Below are 18,697 nucleotides of genomic sequence, written 5' to 3' on the forward strand. Positions count from 1 at the left end.
AATCGATTAGAATATCATTCAGTTTGCATATGGAATTTTCGAATTAGAGTGGAGCTCAAAGATGCTTGAATATTTGTTCTAGCTGATTTTGGGATGATTGATCCTTTGGGAAGTTTCTCATGGTGCGTGTGAGATATGATATAAGCACGTTAAAAAGGCACATATTGGTACAGTCAAGACATAACGTCGGGGCTTACAAAATGTAAGGCTCATATTTCCACACTCGAATCCATTGAATAATTAATAAATATAGTCGATAGTTAAAAAAAATGTAGTTATGTGATCACTCTTATTTTTTGTTTATTTCTGAATACAAACTTTGTTTAAAAGACCAAATATCAAATATTATTAATTGAAACTTACAAACGCAATAATTATATTCTTAAGCCCTGCGAATTAACATCTCAAATTGTTTTCTTCTTTGACAATATTTCCCGTATATTTTATCTATTCATTCTCATCATCTGAATCATTACCTAAAGAAAAATCATTCAATACACTCTTGCATCCAGCCACTGATTCGATACCAAGGATAAAGCAAAATCTTTCACAATAACAAATAATAATACACATGTAGGTATGATGTTAGAATTCAGAAAAAATAGAATAACATAATCCAGATCAAAATATTTATCATACAACACTTTGACCATTGAGAAACAAGAGTTGATTCTTATATCCCCACATGTAGTACTTTGACCTGCAGGAATCAAGAGGTGACTCACATGATAAACATAACAAGAGGTGACTCACATGACCATAAGGAAACAAAATATGGCTTACATGCATCCTCACATGCAGCACTCTGACTCGCAGGAGCTAAGAGGTGAATCACACGACACACATATCAACCAGAATATCACCAAATCATAATCAAACGCAGAATTCCAACAGAGAAGGAAACAATAAAGAACCAATAACAACAATATGTATCCAAATACATTATTGTGGAGTTTTTGCGAAATAATGTCGAAATAGGAATATATATGGTCACTTGGTCAAAACCTTGATAAATATCAAGATCTATAAAACCAAAGTTATTTCGATTAAATAATAATCATCATAAGGTACCTTAATAATATGTATTATCCCTTTATTTTCCAAACTATTAGTTGCTTAAAATCCACTACTTCTAATTTATCCTTCATATTTTCCAATAAATCAATTTGATACAAAACAACCCCTAAATATTCATTATTGTTTATAAATATGTAACGTGCATGTATGGGATTTAAAGTCCAATAACTTAATCATTATGTGCTACTTAGATTATAAAATAGTATTTAACAATTTATTAAGAATTTAATACCGAGAGTTCAATTCACTTTTATATCCTTAATTAATTTCAACAAAATTTTTTTATAGATACCATATTAAAACAAGCAAGTGAGAAACTTAATTATTAGTAACTCATTCGTAAATTGTTCAAAGCAGTGGAAACATGAAATATGTTATTTTCTTTCAAAAGCAATAGGTCACGGCTATGTCAGCCAAGACCTCCAAAAAATTAAAGATTTTCACCTTTTTATCCCTTCCTTTTCCATCAAATTATACCGACAAATCAAATATTAAAATCTGAAATTTAATGAAATAATTAATATAATTATTAAACTGTAAACCCAAACCGATAAATCCCAAGATAACCCATAATTGAAATACAAGTACCTTAAAGCAGTAGAAATATGACGGAATTGATGGAAGCTCGGTGATGATTTTTTTTCTATTAATTTTCTTAAGCGGCAAATATAGGTTAAGGGTTTTGGGTTTTACTTTATTTTTCTTCTTTTTCTACTGCAGGACTAGGGGTTTTAACGCATGGAAAAGGTTTTTATTAAATCTATACATATAAATTTTGGGTGTTGTCAGTCAAGCTCAAGGTAAAAACTTGTGTGAGACGGTCTCACGGGTCGTATTTTGTGAGACAGATCTCTTATTTGGGTCATCCATGAAAAAATATTACTTTTTATGCTAAGAGTATTAACTTTTATTGTGAATATCGATAAGATTGACCCGTCATACAGATAAAGATTCGTGAGAACCGTCTCATAAAAAACCAACTCTAAACTCAAACCCAAAATTAAATAATTAAATTAACTTAAAACACTAATAATATCCATAACATCTCTTGTTTTTAAAATATTATCCAGAATAAAGCTTATATTGTTTAACATAACTATATCACTAAATTTTATTTTAAAAATGCTTAGCTACGATTTGGGGTGTTACAATAATTGACGACGGCTCAACTCATACACTAAATATCACTAGTATTATTCGTCCACATATAAATTCTCACTTTAAAACCATCAATTTTGGCTCATAATTTAGAAATAAGATTTTCATTATATGGATTCATTGATTTCACAAGGGAAGAACATTGTACAAGGTACATGTCCTTAGTTCCAACCCATCCGCTGTGCGATAGATGAAATTAAATTACTGGACATCCGAACAAATTCTGACGCCAGGCCTGTGCTCTTGAATGAGCTCTTCAATAGCTTCACTCTTCTGTTACACAAACAGGGAGATCACAGGGCTGCCGGAATATATCAGGGATACCATCCCAATTATGGGCTTCCCTCGCTTCCCAGTATCCACCCACATAGCAATAACAACCATCTTCGTCCCTCGTGAACCATTTTGGTTGCCAGCCTCTGTCTTGCATCTTCCTCGCCTACACGAAAAAATCATGAGAATTTAATTTTAATTTGAGATAAAATGAATGGGTTGGAACTTGGATCTCCAAAATGCCACAAAGTCAATGGGAGTGTATATTGATCTATCTTGGTATCTAAGCATGCACCTGTCTCTGCAATTGTTCAAGTCTAAGCTTCTCCGCATTTGCAAGCTCATATTCCCCATTCTCTAAATGTCTTTGGTCGGGTCTCAACCTCGAGTCTGTTGGCGGCAGCAACTCCCGTAAACCACGTGTCAATTCATTCAAAGATATCGCAAATGGTGTGAGATTGTATCTTGTTTTGGTAATAGATTTATCCCTTTCCCATAGCAACACTGTTTCAGTCATTGGATCATAACCCTTCGGCTTGGTACTTGGATCTCCCATCACATAATACATTGCTTCATCCCACTTACCCAGCAATATGGCAACCTTCTCTCCGGTCCTATTGTCTTGCACAAAACCATGAACCTGCTCGATAAATTGGCTTACAAATCAGTGTATCATTAACCAGAAAAAAGACAGTGGAGTAAGAAATTATCCAAACATAAGTTCCCAATGAATGCAAGTATACATCTGGGAAGTGAGCAGTCAAGGGATGACACAGCTTTTCTACTCCTGATTTGATGTGCTTGGTTAGTACATGTTTGGATAGAACAAAAAAATAAAGGGAGTCATTCCCAATTAAAGAGTGCCTACCCCTTGCCCTTATATTTTGATGTGAAAGGGGATAGTGAAAGGGGAATGCAAAGTGGGGGGATTGGCCTGAATTATTCTTGACGTTAGAAATAGTTACCTGATGTGGATTTCGGTCTATGATAGACTGCTCCTTGAATTTAAGCTTGCAAGAATAATTTCCACTGCCTTTAATGCGCATGGTGCCATAGTGATCACAATAGATTTTACCAATTATGATGTTGTAAATAGAAGTAGTGACTTTGCTCCACTGAAATGTCTCACCATCTTCAAACTGCAGAGTCAATGTCCACACAGGATCAAGCTGGATGGAACGACCCCAGAACTTTCCTTTAAGATTAGAATCTCCCCAAAACTTCCAACCTTGGCCTTCGCAATGACAAGCCACAATCATTGGATGATGACTCACCTGAAACACACCACGCGATGCAATTAACAAGACTTTCTTAAACCTAGATTTTGTTATAATCTGTTATCACAATGGAACAGTTGGAGGAGCGGCACCTTCTCTCCATTCAACATTTAAACTTGATTATGGCAACCAAAACAGGCATAAAAACCCAATCACTGATTAGAGGAAGTTTTTGTTGGAAGCAGGAACAACCTTTTCAGAGAAGAATTTTAAGCCCTTATCAGGATAGTCGGCCTCATAGGTTTCGCCAAGGAGAGGATTGAAAGGTTTGCACTGCCTGCCTTCAGTTGAGGCATAGCCCGACACTGCAAAAGCTGCTACATTTAAAATTCTCATCAAATCATTTCCCTGCAGAAGGAAAAAAAATTCAATCTTACATAAAGTTGGCAAACCAATAGCAGTACGAAATAAATATTGGGTTTCAAAACTAATACACATTCAGGCCATATCTTAAAAGGCATCGCTTTGTAAATAATCATGCAAGGAAATTCCTTCACCAAAAACGTAAGAGCAGATCAGATCTAACCTGTTTTCCCCATTCCAGTGCCCGGTCAACAAGATATGAATGCTCCAAATCTTCAAAGCATTTTTGCAACGAGGATAGAGGCTCATTGAAGTAAACAGGAAGGCAAACACCTGACAAATCTTTGCCGATGTTATCCTTAATTATTGACCATAACCCAACTGGCTTCTCTTTCTCTTTTGGTTCCGGTAAATTATCCCTTCTCCTGACATATGGAAATTCAATTTCCTTTGTTCCCATTCCAACTTCTCTTAAACGACCAGAAAAGTAAAAGTCTGTTTCGCAAGCATAAACTGAATTCTCTCTACCGCGGTATGAAGCACTTCTTAGAGACTCTGCAGACAGAAAGTCATTTGTGTCAAAAAAAATTCCTTCATCTTCATCTGTTTCAACATCTCCTCCATATCTACTTTCAATATCTGCATCTGAGTCACTTGCGCTGCCTTCTGACAAAACCGAATAGAAATCTGCAAAAGTCAAATGTAACAATAATTAGCTGATGGTACTTTCCAGAACAAATTTGGCATGACAAATCATGTCGTAGTCATTCCAACTCAACCAAACAATCTTGATAGAATAAAAACTCAACTGACCACTGAACCTTCTATTCCCTTGTCCGCTGCAAGAATCTCGTCCCTTCGTCTCATCAACAACAGTTGTTTCCAATTCAATTTTCTCTGTCTACAGAACAAAATAAGAGATACCGAGGTCCTTAAATGGTCTCTAGAATGGCACAGTATAATTTTCAAGAGACGTATGCACCGATTTGTAACAACCAAAAAATAAATAGGCATTTAAGCTCTACAAAAAATCAATTAGTACTAAAATTCCAAATCCATAATGTGTCCCATTAGACTAATATCAAGTCTAATAGTTGATATATTCAATAACCATTTCTACATGAAATCGGAAAAACAATATCTTAAAAACGAATCCAGAATCTCAGGATAAAGTATACACCTCCAGTCGCCTCAAAGTGTCCAGCAGCAAAATATGTTTGAGTTGAAGGGTCCTTAACTGATTCTGAATCTCAGAAAGCTCACCCAGCATTATAGACTCGCAATCTTTAACTACTGTCTCACTAATGTCATCCTGCACTAACCGTGCCTGCAGCTTATCTGTTGAAACAATGAATTCTTCAGAACTTGCTAGGTCATTACTTGTCAATAGTCTAGGGAATTTATCTTTAGCAACCAGAAGTGCTTCAATCCATGAGGCTCTGTCTTCTTTTGATTCACATCGCAGATGAAGAGTTCTTGTCCCTGAGAATATGGAAAGCCTTTTGTCATCTGACTTGCTGGCCCGAATTGAAGAAACCTGCTCAAGATGTTGGTTAGTGTTAGTTTATGGAATCATCAAGCTAAAATATGAGCTTATAAAGTTTACAACAGATTCAAAATTGAGTCTTATCGACTTCAAACGCATTTTTTTAACTTCAACTTCATGTTTACGTTCATACACCAGCCACTAACAGGTAAGAACCACATAGTCCAAAACAGTAAGAGACCAGATATAAAAACTTCTGTCGCACGCACTGTCGACAGAGACCACGAATTGCGACCGCAGTGCAACTCCAAAATTCCTCATGACTACTTCTAGCACATAACTTCTGTAAATTGGCACTTTAAATTTTTAATGCAGTGTCATAAAAGAAGTTTTCACTTTTCCACAGTCCAACTGGTTCATTGCCTTTTATACACCATTTCATCATTAAAACACAAATGCACCACAAATCAGAAATCACAAATCAAAACCACATATCATTAATCAACACTGAGAAACTAACAAGAAAACTAAAAGTCACAATAAATCCAAATAGAAGAAATCAACAGACCTTCAAGTGTACTTCCCCGAATGGCTTCCACTGCTTCCCTGACCCAAACCCATTTCCCGAATGTCCATTACCACTCCCACCTCCAAGATTACACTTCCTAATGTACCTGAAACTCTCCGCACCAATCACTTTTACACCATTCTCTCTTCCATTACCGACCGCGATTTTATCCGGGCCATGGACTTTGTAATACGACAGAACACCATCTTCCAACGCAAACCACCTAGCCCTCCACCCTTTCCCGTAATTCACCCATTTATACAAAACCCCGACACAACTCTTCGTTTCAACATTTTCATCGCATCTTTCCTTGGCCAAATCCCCTCCTCCGCCACCGCCAACCGCCGCCAGAACATCAGTTCCGATCGACAAATTCCGCCTCGAGCTGTACCTCACCGGATTGACACTCGCATTGTTGCTACTATCATAAACAACAATATCATCGGGTACCAGCTCTCGACTTAGGGTTTGAGGCCTCACCCCAGCTCGATCCTTCTCAACTGATACGGGAGCAATGCAGCAAAGAGGATTCATGCTCATCACGAATCAAAAGTGAAGAAACCAGCTCATAATTGACAATGCGCCGACATACGCACCAATCTCGCGAACCACAGCATGTCAGCTCCAGAAAACGCGTGCTCCAGAAACGAATTTCTCACCCGATCAGAGATCGATCGAGCGACGATTCCGAATCTTCGGACCAGATATTGCATAAGATTCCGAGTGAAACAATTGCAGGCGCAGCGAAAAATGAGAATGCCGTACTTAGTCCATGTGCGAGCATACACAACTACAGATACAGAACCGTGTATGTATAGGTGGATTACGAGCTGTAGCCGAATTCACAGATCGATTCAGTGACAGTTGACTGTGCCGGAGGGGGAGTGGCGTAGGTTAAGCAGTGGGTGCGTCGCTTTGTGGGGTTTAAATGCATGGCTGATGGTCTGGTTAGGCGTAATGATTGCGGATATAGCTAACGTGCGCAGGGTGGGTTGGAACTATCCTGCGTGGTGGGGGTGAAAAGGTAATTACGAAATTGGTCAGCGTAAATGACAGAATTGGGTTTGCAGCCTCGACAGGGCTCGTTTTCGTGAAAGTTGACTTCTGACCGAGTATAGGAGTAGTTTGGGGAACATGTAGGTATAATTTGGGCTCAACATTAAGGCCGCGTTTGGTTCGGATGATTAGTCGGGATAGATTATTTTATCCTACCTAGTCAGCTGTTTGGTACGCGTGATTATTTAACCAAGTCAATCCCTCCTATGAATGATTATGTTATGTTAGGTAGGTTAAAATAATACCTCCTCACCCCCTAGGATTATTTATCCAACTCTTAATACCTCCTATTTTTTCAATTTTACCCTTCTCTTATATTCAAACTCACCACCATTTCCCGCCGCCGCCGGCCGACCGCCGACGTACCGTCGGCCGAGCCCCGGCCGACCACCGCCGCCCGGCCGACTATTTCCGGCGCCGGTCGAAATTTCCGGCCGGCCGTTTCCGACCGCCGCCACTGTTGCCGTCGACTTCGCTGTCGCCGCCGCAAAGGGGAAGGGCAATTTTGTCTTTTCATCAAAAAATTCAAAATTATCCTACACTTAAAAATCTTACCAAACATAATATTATTTTACATCATATATTACAATCCTACCACAATCATTTTCTTTATCATTTACATACTAATCATTAGTTTATCATATCCTTCCAACCAAACGCAGCCTAAAAATATAAGATGAGACTATTTTTGTATATAAATTGAAAATCGAATATTCATGAGACAATGTTATATCATGCTATCAAGCTCGAGGTATGTATGTAAAGTGGAGGAGCGACATGTATAGATACTCGGGCTCCTAATTTTTTTAAAAAAATATATATGTAAATTTTGTATAATTTTGGATTAACATGATATTAGTCCGGACAGATCAATTTAAAATATTAAAAAATTCTCGAGTTTAAAATTTTAGTCCATGACTCTGCCATTGTGTATGTATGTACAATAATGTTATGCTTTTTTTTTTTTTTTGAAACAATAATGTTATGCTTTTGATATCTATTTGTATGTTATAATATGATCGGTATTATGAATGACCGGAGAATTAGTCTTTAATAAGTTATCTACTTTGTTATATTGGTATTATTAATTTGGACTTTTTAGGAATTTTGTGATTTAATTAACCATTTATAAAATTATTTCTTCTCATTCATAACAAAGTAGAAAATGATAATAAAAAATAGGCCTTAATTATTTTTACTTCTTTACCTTTTTTTATTTATTTACCTTTTTCAGAAAAATCGAGGACCGTTTCCATAGAGAACATGACAATGGTGTCTAATGCTTCAAGAATACATTGCATGGCCACCCCAGATTCAACCACCATCCATTCTCCTATATCAACCTTCATTCACCCCAAATGGAAAACCAACCCCAAGAAACATTAATTCATGCAAATTATGGCACGACAAGTACTTCTCGTTATTTGTCTGATCTTCTTCGCCGCTGTGGAGATGGCCTCGGCCTCCTCCCATGCAGCCGCACCAGCAGCCACTACCGAGGATGTTCCAGACCCATTTGACGAGACAGTTGTCGGTAACAGTGCTGGTGGCGTTGATGCCGCACCTGTTGGCGGGCCTGTTCTTGCTGGTGCTTTCCCCGACGTCCCAACGGCACCTGCCCCCTCGCCTGCTAGTGGTGCTGTTGCGCTCGAAGCCGCTACCGTTGTCGGTGTTGCGACCGCAGTTGCTGGCTCGTTCTTCTTCTAAATCGATCCACAGGGAGGAGGACATCATGGGTTATTGTCTTATTGATTATATTCGTGGTCTTGACATGTTCAATGTATAAATTGTTGCATATTAACAAAATATATATATATATGGCCATTCAAATATTTTTTTTTATTTTCAATTCAATGGGAATATTGCATGCACATAATTTAGACAGGCCCGAAATGGTTCCAAGGGCCAAGTTTGCAACACGAAACCTGATATTGTCATGCTCGTAATATCTTCATACAAAAAATGTCAAAAACTTGTGTGAGATAGTTTTACATGTCGTATTTTGTGAGACATATATATTATTTGAGTCATCCATGAAAAGTATTACTTTTTATGCTAAGAGTATTATTTTTTATTGTGAATATCTATGAGGTTGACTCGTCTCACAGATAAAGATTCGTGAGATCTACTCAGAAGAAATATCGGCGAATATTAATTAATTATAATAGACAATATATATTTATCACAACTTTTACAAAAACGGACATGGCCACACGCCTTACAAAAAGTTAAATATTTAATCATTTTCAAATTTATTATATTCATTTTTTTAAATCCATAGCCTAATCATTTAAAAAAACATATAGTTTTAAACGTAAGATTAAAAGTTGAAATCGTATTTAATTTCATGGAAGACACAAATCAATTTTTCATGTAAAATTGTAATTGTGAGGCCCAATAATAATAAGTAAGCCCAGCCCATTTCCATTTTATTTAATAAAAACCCAAACCCATTTGATACAAGATCAGATCGCTCATTTCCAGAAAAGTTCTTCCTCAGCCTTGCCCATCGTTCTCTCCGTCTTTCTGCTTCAATCGTGCAGCATCCCAGCGGCCAGAAATTTTGTGCAGTAGGTTATCACTTTTCATCCTCCATTCTATTAGCTTCTTTCTTGCCTTGTATCGGAAGGTTGCATGCTCGATCGGTCCTGTTTTCCAGCACGGTGCGTGAGCTTCGATTCGGTTTAGGTAAGCTTTTGGCTTCGAATTTTGGTTGTTCTTGGTGTATTAGTTTATATAAGTGAAGAATTGAGCTTTTCCCCTAATTTCAGCTAAGTTTCCGGCGTGAACAGTATTTTCCGGCGACTTTTCCGACGAGCCATTTTCGCGAGATCACCATTGTGTGTTTAAGCTTCGTTTCTTGAGGTATTAAGCTTGGAATTTAAGAATTTGTATGGGTTTAATAGGCTGTCCGGAATTCGATTTTTAACCGAGCCGATTTAAATTGTTTTAGTCGTTTGGTATGCATTGTATTGAGGTATATAGCGAATTTATATTGTAGGTTTTATCGTTGGACGAGTTCATTCGATAACCTTTAAGATTTACCGTGGTATTGTAAGTTGTAATTGAGGTACGTTCAAACCTATATCATTATGACGCTTATATTTGCGTGTAAGAATATTCGGTGAATGTTGTTTGCTATTATGTGCATTGAATGGTTTATTTTGTTGTATTCATGCATTAATTATGTTGGCATAACATATTGAGCCTTGACTCCTTTGACGGCTATTTATGTTGATTCTGTTGAGATATTGAGTCATCAGAGGGACGAGTGGGTTAGGATTAGCCACATTCCCAGATGACAGCTAGGGACGAGCGACTTAGCTACTCGCATTCCCGATGCTACGTGCATGGACGAGCGGCGATTTGATGCTGCATTCCTGGCACGGGTGGCCACTGTTACTGTCGATGATGCTATTCGTTTGAACTCCATTTGGTATCCGTTATTCTATTGTTACCATTCATGCATCGCATAGCATTGCATTTACTTGATATTATTGCATGTCTTTTATATGCGTCGTGATTTTACTGGTTTGTCGTACTGGGGTCCGACCCCTGTTTTCTTTTGATGTTGTGGTTGTTTTTGATGTCATAGCAGGTCATTCCAAGGGTTTTGACGCGTCTGGTGGAGCGTCAGCGAGTGGTACCCAGTAGTCAGTCGGTTGGTGTCAGAGTTCCCAGATATTTATATATATATTATGCTGGTTTGATACATTTGCTAGGGAGATGTCCTGTGTAGCTGTATGGTTATGTTTTAATGTTGTTTGGATTTTATTTGTGGTATGTTGTGTCTAGTCCTGGCCAGTGCGGCTGTAGGATGTTGGTGTGGTTGATTGTGAACTTGGTATTATTTTCGAGCGTATATTGTTGTTGTGTTTTGAAATTTTTGGGATGTCCTACTTACGGGGAGGTCATGCCGAAATTTCTGTAGGCCCTAATGAACGTTTTAAACTCGTTTTCGCTGTTTACACCATTAATCCTTGTTATGTGGTAATTAAATATCAATTAAGAGCACGGGCCCTGACAGTTTGGTATCAGAGCGTAACTGGGATACGCTCGAATTAGAGTCTAGGACACTCGAGTTTAGGCACAAATAAAATGATTGTGCATGTGTTTGAATATTTGCTCTTACTTGTTTCTATGTTTTGAATTAATTGTATCAGCATGACTAGAGCGTATTAGTTTAAGTTTATACTCTTATGCTACGCCCATTATTTTGTTTCTGCCTGTGGATTAAATCCTTGTGTCTTGTAGATGGCACCGGGACGTAAAGGTAGAAAAGGAAAGGAAGTTGTTCAGGAATCTGAAGCTCCTAATGTGAGAGGACTTAACGAGACTGATTGGGGAAAACGAGGTCGTCGTCCTCGTGGTGAAGCACGAAATGTTAACGTTGAGCGTGAAGTGGATCAGTTGACTAGAGGAATGGGTGAAATGGAACTTGTGATATCCCGATTTCAGAACATGCGTCCTCCTCGATTCTTTGGGAATGAAGATGGTGAGAAAGCTATAGCATGGCTAAAAAGTATGAAGCGTTTGTTCAATATGTTGGAGTACACTCCTCACTTGCAGCTTAAGTTGGCTATTTGTCAATTAAAAGACCGAGCTCAGTTATGGTGGGAAACTACTGAGGAAGCTTTGAAAGAATCAGGTGAAAGAGTTACTTGGGATGTATTTTGCGCTCAGTTTGCTCGAGAGTATTCACCGCCTTCATATTATTCGGCCAAGGAAGCTGAATTCAATAGATTGACTCAGGGTAACATGACCGTAGTGGAGTATGCCTCTCAATTTTCAGCGCTTCTTACCTATGTTCCTCATGTTGCTAGTAGTGATCGGAACAAGCTATCGCATTTTATGCAAGGATTGAATCGAACCATTTGCACTTTAGTAGTCGCTGGAGCACCTGTTAATTATGCCGATGCTGTAGAGAAAGCCAAGAATGTGGAGGCAAGTCTACTTTTGACAGAACCACAGTCGGTTCAACCAGGTTTTCCTCAGAGTTTCGAGGGCAATGTGCCGATGCTAGTTGGTGCACCACTATACCGTCCTTTACTGCCGTATCAGCCTTCGCAGTCTTATCAGCAACCAAAGCAGCAAAATTTTAAGGCCAAAGGAAAACAGTTCAAGAAACAGACTCGTAGTAGTTCTTCTAGTTCTGTCAGTCAGCGTGGAAGTTCAGTTGGGTCCCCAGGTGGAGTATTTTGTGATCGTTGTGGTGGTAAGCATTTCAGCACTCAGTGTACGGGAGTTCACGGATCTTGTAATATTTGTGGGCAAGTTGGACATTATGCTAGAGTATGTCCGAATGCAGTGAGACAACAATTTCAGCAACCTCAGTTTGGTCAGGATTTTAGAGGACAAGCAACTAGGCCTTTTGTTCCGACTCAGTCTTTTCAGCAGTCTAGCTATCCTCAGCCTAGAGGTTCTGCACAGCAGCGTTTCCCAGGGCCACAGCAGGCTCGAGTTCATGCTTTAACTCAGGATCAGGTTCAAGACGCACAGGGCGGAGTTATTGCAGGTATCTGCCTTATTTTTAATCATCCTGCACGTATATTGATAGACACATGAGCATCTCATTCATTTGTATCTGTTGTATTTGTTGATGAGCATGAGATTTCTACTACTCCGTTGATAGATACTGTGTCAGTCTCTACACCTGCTGGTGTATGTTTGATGTCTCATGAGATAATTCTGAATTGTGTTATTAGATTCGATGATAATATTATGATAACTAATCTCATCAAGCTAGATATGTCTGACTTCGACTGTATTCTGGGAATGGATACTCTGTCTAATTATCGAGCTACCGTTGATTGTTTCCATGGAGTCGTCAGACTCACACCGTATTATGGCAGTAAATGGAATTTTTACGGTAGTGATTCGCAATCACGTATTCCATTATTGTCAGCAATGGAAATGTTTAGAATCTTGTCGACAGGAAATGAAGAATTCATGATCTATGCAGTTGATGCGACACAGGGAAAAAGATTTGAAGTTTCTGATATTCCTGTTGTCAAGGAATTCCCTGATGTATTTCCCAATGAAATTCCTGGATTTTCACCCCAGAGAAAAATTGATTTTAGCATTGAGTTGGTGTCCGGGACAAATCCTATTTCTAGAGCACCATACCGTTTGGCTCCAGCGGAATTGAAAGAGCTCAAAGAGCAATTACATGACTTGCTGGAAAAAGGTTATATTAGACCAAGTATGTCACCTTGGGGAGCTCCGGTATTGTTTGTAAAGAAGAAAGACGGAACGATGAGAATGTGCATTGATTACAGACAGTTGAACAAAGCTACTGTGAAGAATAAGTATCCTCTGCCGCGTATCGATGACTTGTTTGATCAGTTGCAGGGTACATCAGTGTATTCAAAGATCGATCTTCGTTTTGGCTACCATCAGCTTCGAGTTCGAGAGGAAGATGTTCCGATGACAGCATTTCGAACGCGTTATGAGCATTATGAATTTCTAGTTATGCCTTTTGGATTGACTAATGCTCCTGCAGTTTTTATGGATTTGATGAATCGTGTTTTTCGAGAATTTTTAGACAGATTTGTTATTGTCTTCATAGATGATATTTTGATTTATTCAAAAACAATGAAGGAGCATCGAGAACATTTAAGGTTGGTCCTCCAGACACTCAGAACAGCGCAATTGTATGCAAAGTTTTCTAAATGTGAATTCTAGATGGACAGAGTTGTATTTCTGGGTCATGTTATATCAGCTCAAGGAGTATCAGTGGATCCTAGTAAAGTGGAAGCTGTTATCAATTGGCCAACACCGACGAACATTTTCGATATTCGCAGTTTCTTGGGTTTGGCAGGATATTATAGGCGTTTTATTGAAGGATTTTCTATTATAGCAAGGCCTATGACCCAATTAACCCAAAAAGATCGACGTTTTGTGTGGACTGATGAATGTGAGTCAAGTTTTCAGACTTTGAAGGAAAAGTTGACAACAGCTCCAGTGCAAATTTTGGACCGTAAGGAAAGACAACTCAGGAGCAAGACGATTCCATTGGTTTTGGTACAGTGGAGTAGACATGGAAGAGAAGAATCTACATGAGAATTAGAGGTAAAGATGCGACAAGAATGGCCTCATTTGTTTGAGAATGTAATGAATTATGCGATGTATTCTGAATTTCCTATGTATTATCAGATGTAATGTTGTGGATATCAGTGTTGTGTTTGTTAGATTTCGAGGACGAAATCTTTTATTAGTAGGGGAGAATGTGAGGCCCAATAACAATAAGTAAGCCCAGCCCATTTCCCTTTTATTTAATAAAAACCCAAACCCATTTGATACAAGATCAGATTGCTCATTTCCAGAAAAGTTCTTCCTCAGCCTTGCCCATCGTTCTCTCCGTCTTTCTGCTTCAATCGTGCAGCATCCCAGCGGCCAGAAATTTTGTGCAGTAGGTTATCACTTTTCATCCTCCATTCTATTAGCTTCTTTCTTGCCTTGTATCGGAAGGTTGCATGCTCGATCGGTCCTGTTTTCCAGCACGGTGCGTGAGCTTCGATTCGGTTTAGGTAAGCTTTTGGCTTCGAATTTTGGTTGTTCTTGGTGTATTAGTTTATATAAGTGAAGAATTGAGCTTTTCCCCTAATTTTCAGCTAGGTTTCCGGCGTGAACAGTATTTTCCGGCGACTTTTCCGATGAGCCATTTTCGCGAGATCACCATTGTGTGTTTAAGCTTCGTTTCTTGAGGTATTAAGCTTGGAATTTAAGAATTTGTATGGGTTTAATAGGCTGTCCGGAATTCGATTTTTAACCGAGCCGATTTAAATTGTTTTAGTCGTTTGGTATGCATTGTATTGAGGTATATAGCGAATTTATATTGTAGGTTTTATCGTTGGACGAGTTCATTCGATAACCTTTAAGATTTACCGTGGTATTGTAAGTTGTAATTGAGGTACGTTCAAACCTATATCATTATGACGCTTATATTGGCGTGTAAGAATATTCGGTGAATGTTGTTTGCTATTATGTGCATTGAATGTTTATTTTGTTGCATTCATGCATTAATTATGTTGGCATAACATATTGAGCCTTGACTCCTTTGACGGCTATTTATGTTGATTCTGTTGAGATATTGAGTCATCAGAGGGACGAGTGGGTTAGGGTTAGCCACATTCCCAGATGACAGCTAGGGACGAGCGACTTAGCTACTCGCATTCCCGATGCTACGTGCATGGACGAGCGGCGATTTGATGCTGCATTCCTGGCACGGGTGGCCACTGTTACTGTCGATGATGCTATTCGTTTGGACTCCATTTGGTATCCGTTATTCCATTGTTACCATTCATGCATCGCATATCATTGCATTTACTTGATATTATTGCATGTCTTTTATATGCGTCGTGATTTTACTGGTTTTTCGTACTGGGGTCCGACCCCTGTTTTCTTTTGATGTTGTGGTTGTTTTTGATGTCATAGCAGGTCATTCCAAGGGTTTTGACGCGTCTGGTGGAGCGTCAGCGAGTGGTACCCAGTAGTCAGTCGGTTGGTGTCAGAGTTCCCAGATATTTATATATATATTATGCTGGTTTGATACATTTGCTAGGGAGATGTCCTGTGTAGCTGTATGGTTATGTTTTAATGTTGTTTGGATTTTATTTGTGGTATGTTGTGTCTAGTCCTGGCCAGTGCGGCTGTAGGATGTTGGTGTGGTTGATTGTGAACTTGGTATTATTTTCGAGCGTATATTGTTGTTGTGTTTTGAAATTTTTGGGATGTCCTACTTACGGGGAGGTCATGCCGAAATTTCTGTAGGCCCTAATGAACGTTTTAAACTCGTTTTCGCTGTTTACACCATTAATCCTTGTTGTGTGGTAATTAAATATCAATTAAGAGCACGGGCCCTGACAGTAATTGTCCCATTTGAAGAAGAATAATATTAAACGTACAACAAATATATCAAACAACCGTATTTATAACAATTATCTCGTGAGAATTTTCTATTATATCGTAAAATTTTGCTTTGAATTTATCAAGAGATTTTGATAAATTGAATGTTTGTATTGAATTTTTTGTTTTATAAAAATTGTTGTATAAATTTGAGAGTATGTCTCTTATGAGACGGTTTCACAAATTTTTATATGTGAGACATATCAATTTTACCGATATTCACAATAAAAAGTAATATCTTAGCATAAAAAATAATATTTTTTCATGGATAACCCAAATAAGATATATGTCTCACAAAATACGACCCGTGAGACCGTCTCAAACAAGTTTTTGTCTAAATTTGATTATAGATTTAGCATTATTCTTTGAAGAATGATATAATAATCTTGACCCGGGGCATCATCCATTATCATCAAGAATTTTGAATATGGGCTATGGGTTCAATCATATTAAGTTTTAAATTTTATGATATTTTATGTTTAAAAATTGAGCTGTCCGAATTAATATAAAATTATACAAAATGAACATAATTTTTTTAAAATATATATATTTTTACTATTTTACTAATATATCCCTATCAAATAACGCAGTGTTTGGTTTGCAGGATTAGGTATGTTTATTTTATTTTAACATATCTAATCACATGTTTGGTACGTTTTTTATTTAACCACGCCAATCCCTCCAATGAATGATTATGTTATATTATGTGTGATAAAATAATAATTCATCACCTCTAGGATTATTTATCTCACTCTTAATCCAGCCTATTTTTCCAATTTTACCATTCTTCTAAATTCAAACTCACAACCACTTCCCCCCACCGACCACCACCTCCCGTCGCCGACCACCACCTCCGGCAGCCGGCCGCTGACCACCGGCCGACGCGACCGCCCGCCGCCACCTCCTGTCGGTCGACCGCCGGCCGATCGCCGACCGCCGACCGCCGTCGCCGCCACCGCTCCGGCCAACCACCGTCGAACAACTCCGCCGCCGCCCGCCGCCACAAAACTGGAAGGACAAATTCGTCAATTCATCGAAAGATTATTATTTATCTCATTCTTAATAATCATACCAAACATAATATTATTTTATCATTATCTACTTCAATCATTTTTTTTATCATTTCTCTCTTAATCATTTCATTATTTTATCCTCCAAACCAAACGTAGACTTAGCATAAAAAATAATATTTTTTCATGGATAACTCAAATAAGATATCTGATTCACAAAATACGACCCGTGAGACCGTCTCACACAAGTTTTTGTCTAAATTTGATTTTAAATTTAGCATTATTCTTTGAAGAATGACATAATAATATTGACTCGGGACATCATCCATTATCATCAAGAATTTTGAATATGGGCTATGGGTTCAATCATATTAAGATTTTAAATTTATGCAATTTTATTTTTTAAAATTGAGCTATCCGAATTAATATAAAATTATACAAAATTAACATAATTTTTTTAAAATATATATTTTTAATATTTTACTAATATATTCCTATCAACTAAGTCTTGAAAGATGTATAAAATATTTTTAATAAATTAAATAAAAATAAAAAAATTGTATATTATTTATTTTTTAATGGTTTTTTTTAAAAAAATATACAATCGAGACGAGGGAGCAAGAAGATATTTTTTTTAAGAAGAAAACACAACACGAAGTTGAGGAATTGTTTGCGAGTGGAATAATCAAATATGAAGTAGATATCCCAAGGATCACAGCCTTTGGATAAGAGTTAAAATCCAGGTGTCACCCTCTCATTGGTTACCAAACTTCCCCAACCAAATTCTCAAAGAACTGCGTAGTCTTGTGCATTCCACAATACCAATCTCTGGGCTCTGGCTAAAAGTGCGCAAGAATCATTAAGCAATGGCGGCAGCTACAATAGCTACAACAATAGCGATACTCGGCGCCAAATGCCACACTACGAAGGCCTTCAACACCTTTTGCAAGCCCGCGAAGCCGGCTGTCTCTCTTCTCTCCCTGCAAAAGCTCCCCAAGCTGCCGGAGTACACCGGGACTGCCCTCGCCGGAGCCATATTCTCCACTCTCTCTGCAGCGGATCCGGCCCTCGCAACGCAGCAGCTGGCGGAGATAGCCGACGGGGACAACCGTGGGTTAGCCCTTTTGATCCCGATTATCCCGGCCATACTCTGGGTTCTCTACAACATCTTGCAGCCGGCGCTCAATCAGATCAACAAGATGACCAGCTCGAAAGGGGTGATCGTCGGGCTGGGGCTTGGAGAGCTCGCCGCCTCGGGGCTCCTCCACCCGTCGGAGGCCTCCGCCGCCGGTGAGATGGCCGCGATTGGTGAAGCTGTGTCTGACAGCAGGGGCCAGCTGTTGTTGTTTGTGATTACACCTGCGATTTTTTGGGTGCTGTACAATATCTTGCAACCTGCTCTGAACCAGATCAACAAGATGAGATCTTAATAGAGTGTATAAAAATACTTTGTATGGAGTATGGAGTGCATGTAATTGTACTGTTCTCTTGAATCAAAGCTTTTCTTGAACATAATTTCTTGTTGGTTTAATGGGTTAATGCTGAAAATCTTTAAATTCTAGATAGATGGCGATTGGACTCC

At 38.5% G+C, this 18,697-nt stretch overlaps 3 protein-coding genes across 5 annotated transcripts; 2 read left to right on the forward strand and 1 right to left on the reverse strand.

The window, feature by feature from the left end:
- Positions 1–2,323: 2,323 nt before the first annotated feature.
- LOC142522293 (oxysterol-binding protein-related protein 1D-like) lies at positions 2,324–7,096 on the reverse strand. 2 transcript variants are annotated; one of them, XM_075625575.1, is made up of 8 exons: positions 6,143–7,096; positions 5,269–5,625; positions 4,902–4,989; positions 4,312–4,775; positions 3,978–4,133; positions 3,474–3,782; positions 2,804–3,148; positions 2,324–2,674 (listed from the first exon to the last, which is right to left on the reverse strand). In XM_075625575.1, exons 1-8 carry the CDS (start codon positions 6,680–6,682, stop codon positions 2,501–2,503), a joined length of 2,433 nt encoding a protein of 810 aa, XP_075481690.1. In that variant the 5' UTR covers positions 6,683–7,096; the 3' UTR covers positions 2,324–2,500. The 2 variants fall into 2 exon arrangements, with proteins under 2 accessions (XP_075481690.1, XP_075481691.1); XM_075625576.1 differs by lacking the exon at positions 6,143–7,096 and having other exon boundaries at positions 5,269–5,426; positions 5,503–5,625.
- A 2,597-nt stretch (positions 7,097–9,693) lies between these two features.
- LOC142522635 (uncharacterized) lies at positions 9,694–13,023 on the forward strand. Of its 2 annotated transcripts, XM_075626153.1 has the most exons (4): positions 9,694–9,886; positions 9,970–10,063; positions 10,200–10,268; positions 11,453–13,023. In XM_075626153.1, exon 4 carries the CDS (start codon positions 11,453–11,455, stop codon positions 12,761–12,763), a length of 1,311 nt encoding a protein of 436 aa, XP_075482268.1. In that variant the 5' UTR covers positions 9,694–9,886; positions 9,970–10,063; positions 10,200–10,268; the 3' UTR covers positions 12,764–13,023. The 2 variants fall into 2 exon arrangements, with proteins under 2 accessions (XP_075482268.1, XP_075482269.1); XM_075626154.1 differs by having other exon boundaries at positions 9,970–10,268.
- Positions 13,024–17,914: 4,891 nt separating this feature from the next.
- Positions 17,915–18,630, forward strand: LOC142522950 (photosystem II reaction center proteins PsbY, chloroplastic-like). The gene has a single exon (XM_075626559.1). It carries the CDS (start codon positions 17,982–17,984, stop codon positions 18,543–18,545), a length of 564 nt encoding a protein of 187 aa, XP_075482674.1. The 5' UTR covers positions 17,915–17,981; the 3' UTR covers positions 18,546–18,630.
- The last annotated feature ends 67 nt before the right edge of the window (positions 18,631–18,697 follow it).

The sequence above is a fragment of the Primulina tabacum genome, chromosome 13, assembly GCF_025594145.1.
Source record: "Primulina tabacum isolate GXHZ01 chromosome 13, ASM2559414v2, whole genome shotgun sequence".
Classification (NCBI taxonomy): domain Eukaryota; kingdom Viridiplantae; phylum Streptophyta; class Magnoliopsida; order Lamiales; family Gesneriaceae; genus Primulina; species Primulina tabacum.

Bases quoted from the DNA above. Each gene is read 5' to 3' on its own strand.
- LOC142522293 (XM_075625575.1), bottom strand. From the start codon at position 6,682: ATGAGCATGAATCCTCTTTGCTGCATTGCTCCCGTATCAGTTGAGAAG. The intron at 4,134-4,311 runs GTTAGATCTGAT...TTCCTTCTGCAG, and splicing joins CACTGGAATGGGGAAAACAG to GGAAATGATTTGATGAGAAT. The intron at 2,675-2,803 runs GTGCATGCTTAG...TTTTTCGTGTAG, and splicing joins TTGAACAATTGCAGAGACAG to GCGAGGAAGATGCAAGACAG.
- LOC142522635 (XM_075626154.1), top strand. From the start codon at position 11,453: ATGGCACCGGGACGTAAAGGTAGAAAAGGAAAGGAAGTTGTTCAGGAA.
- LOC142522950 (XM_075626559.1), top strand. From the start codon at position 17,982: ATGGCGGCAGCTACAATAGCTACAACAATAGCGATACTCGGCGCCAAA.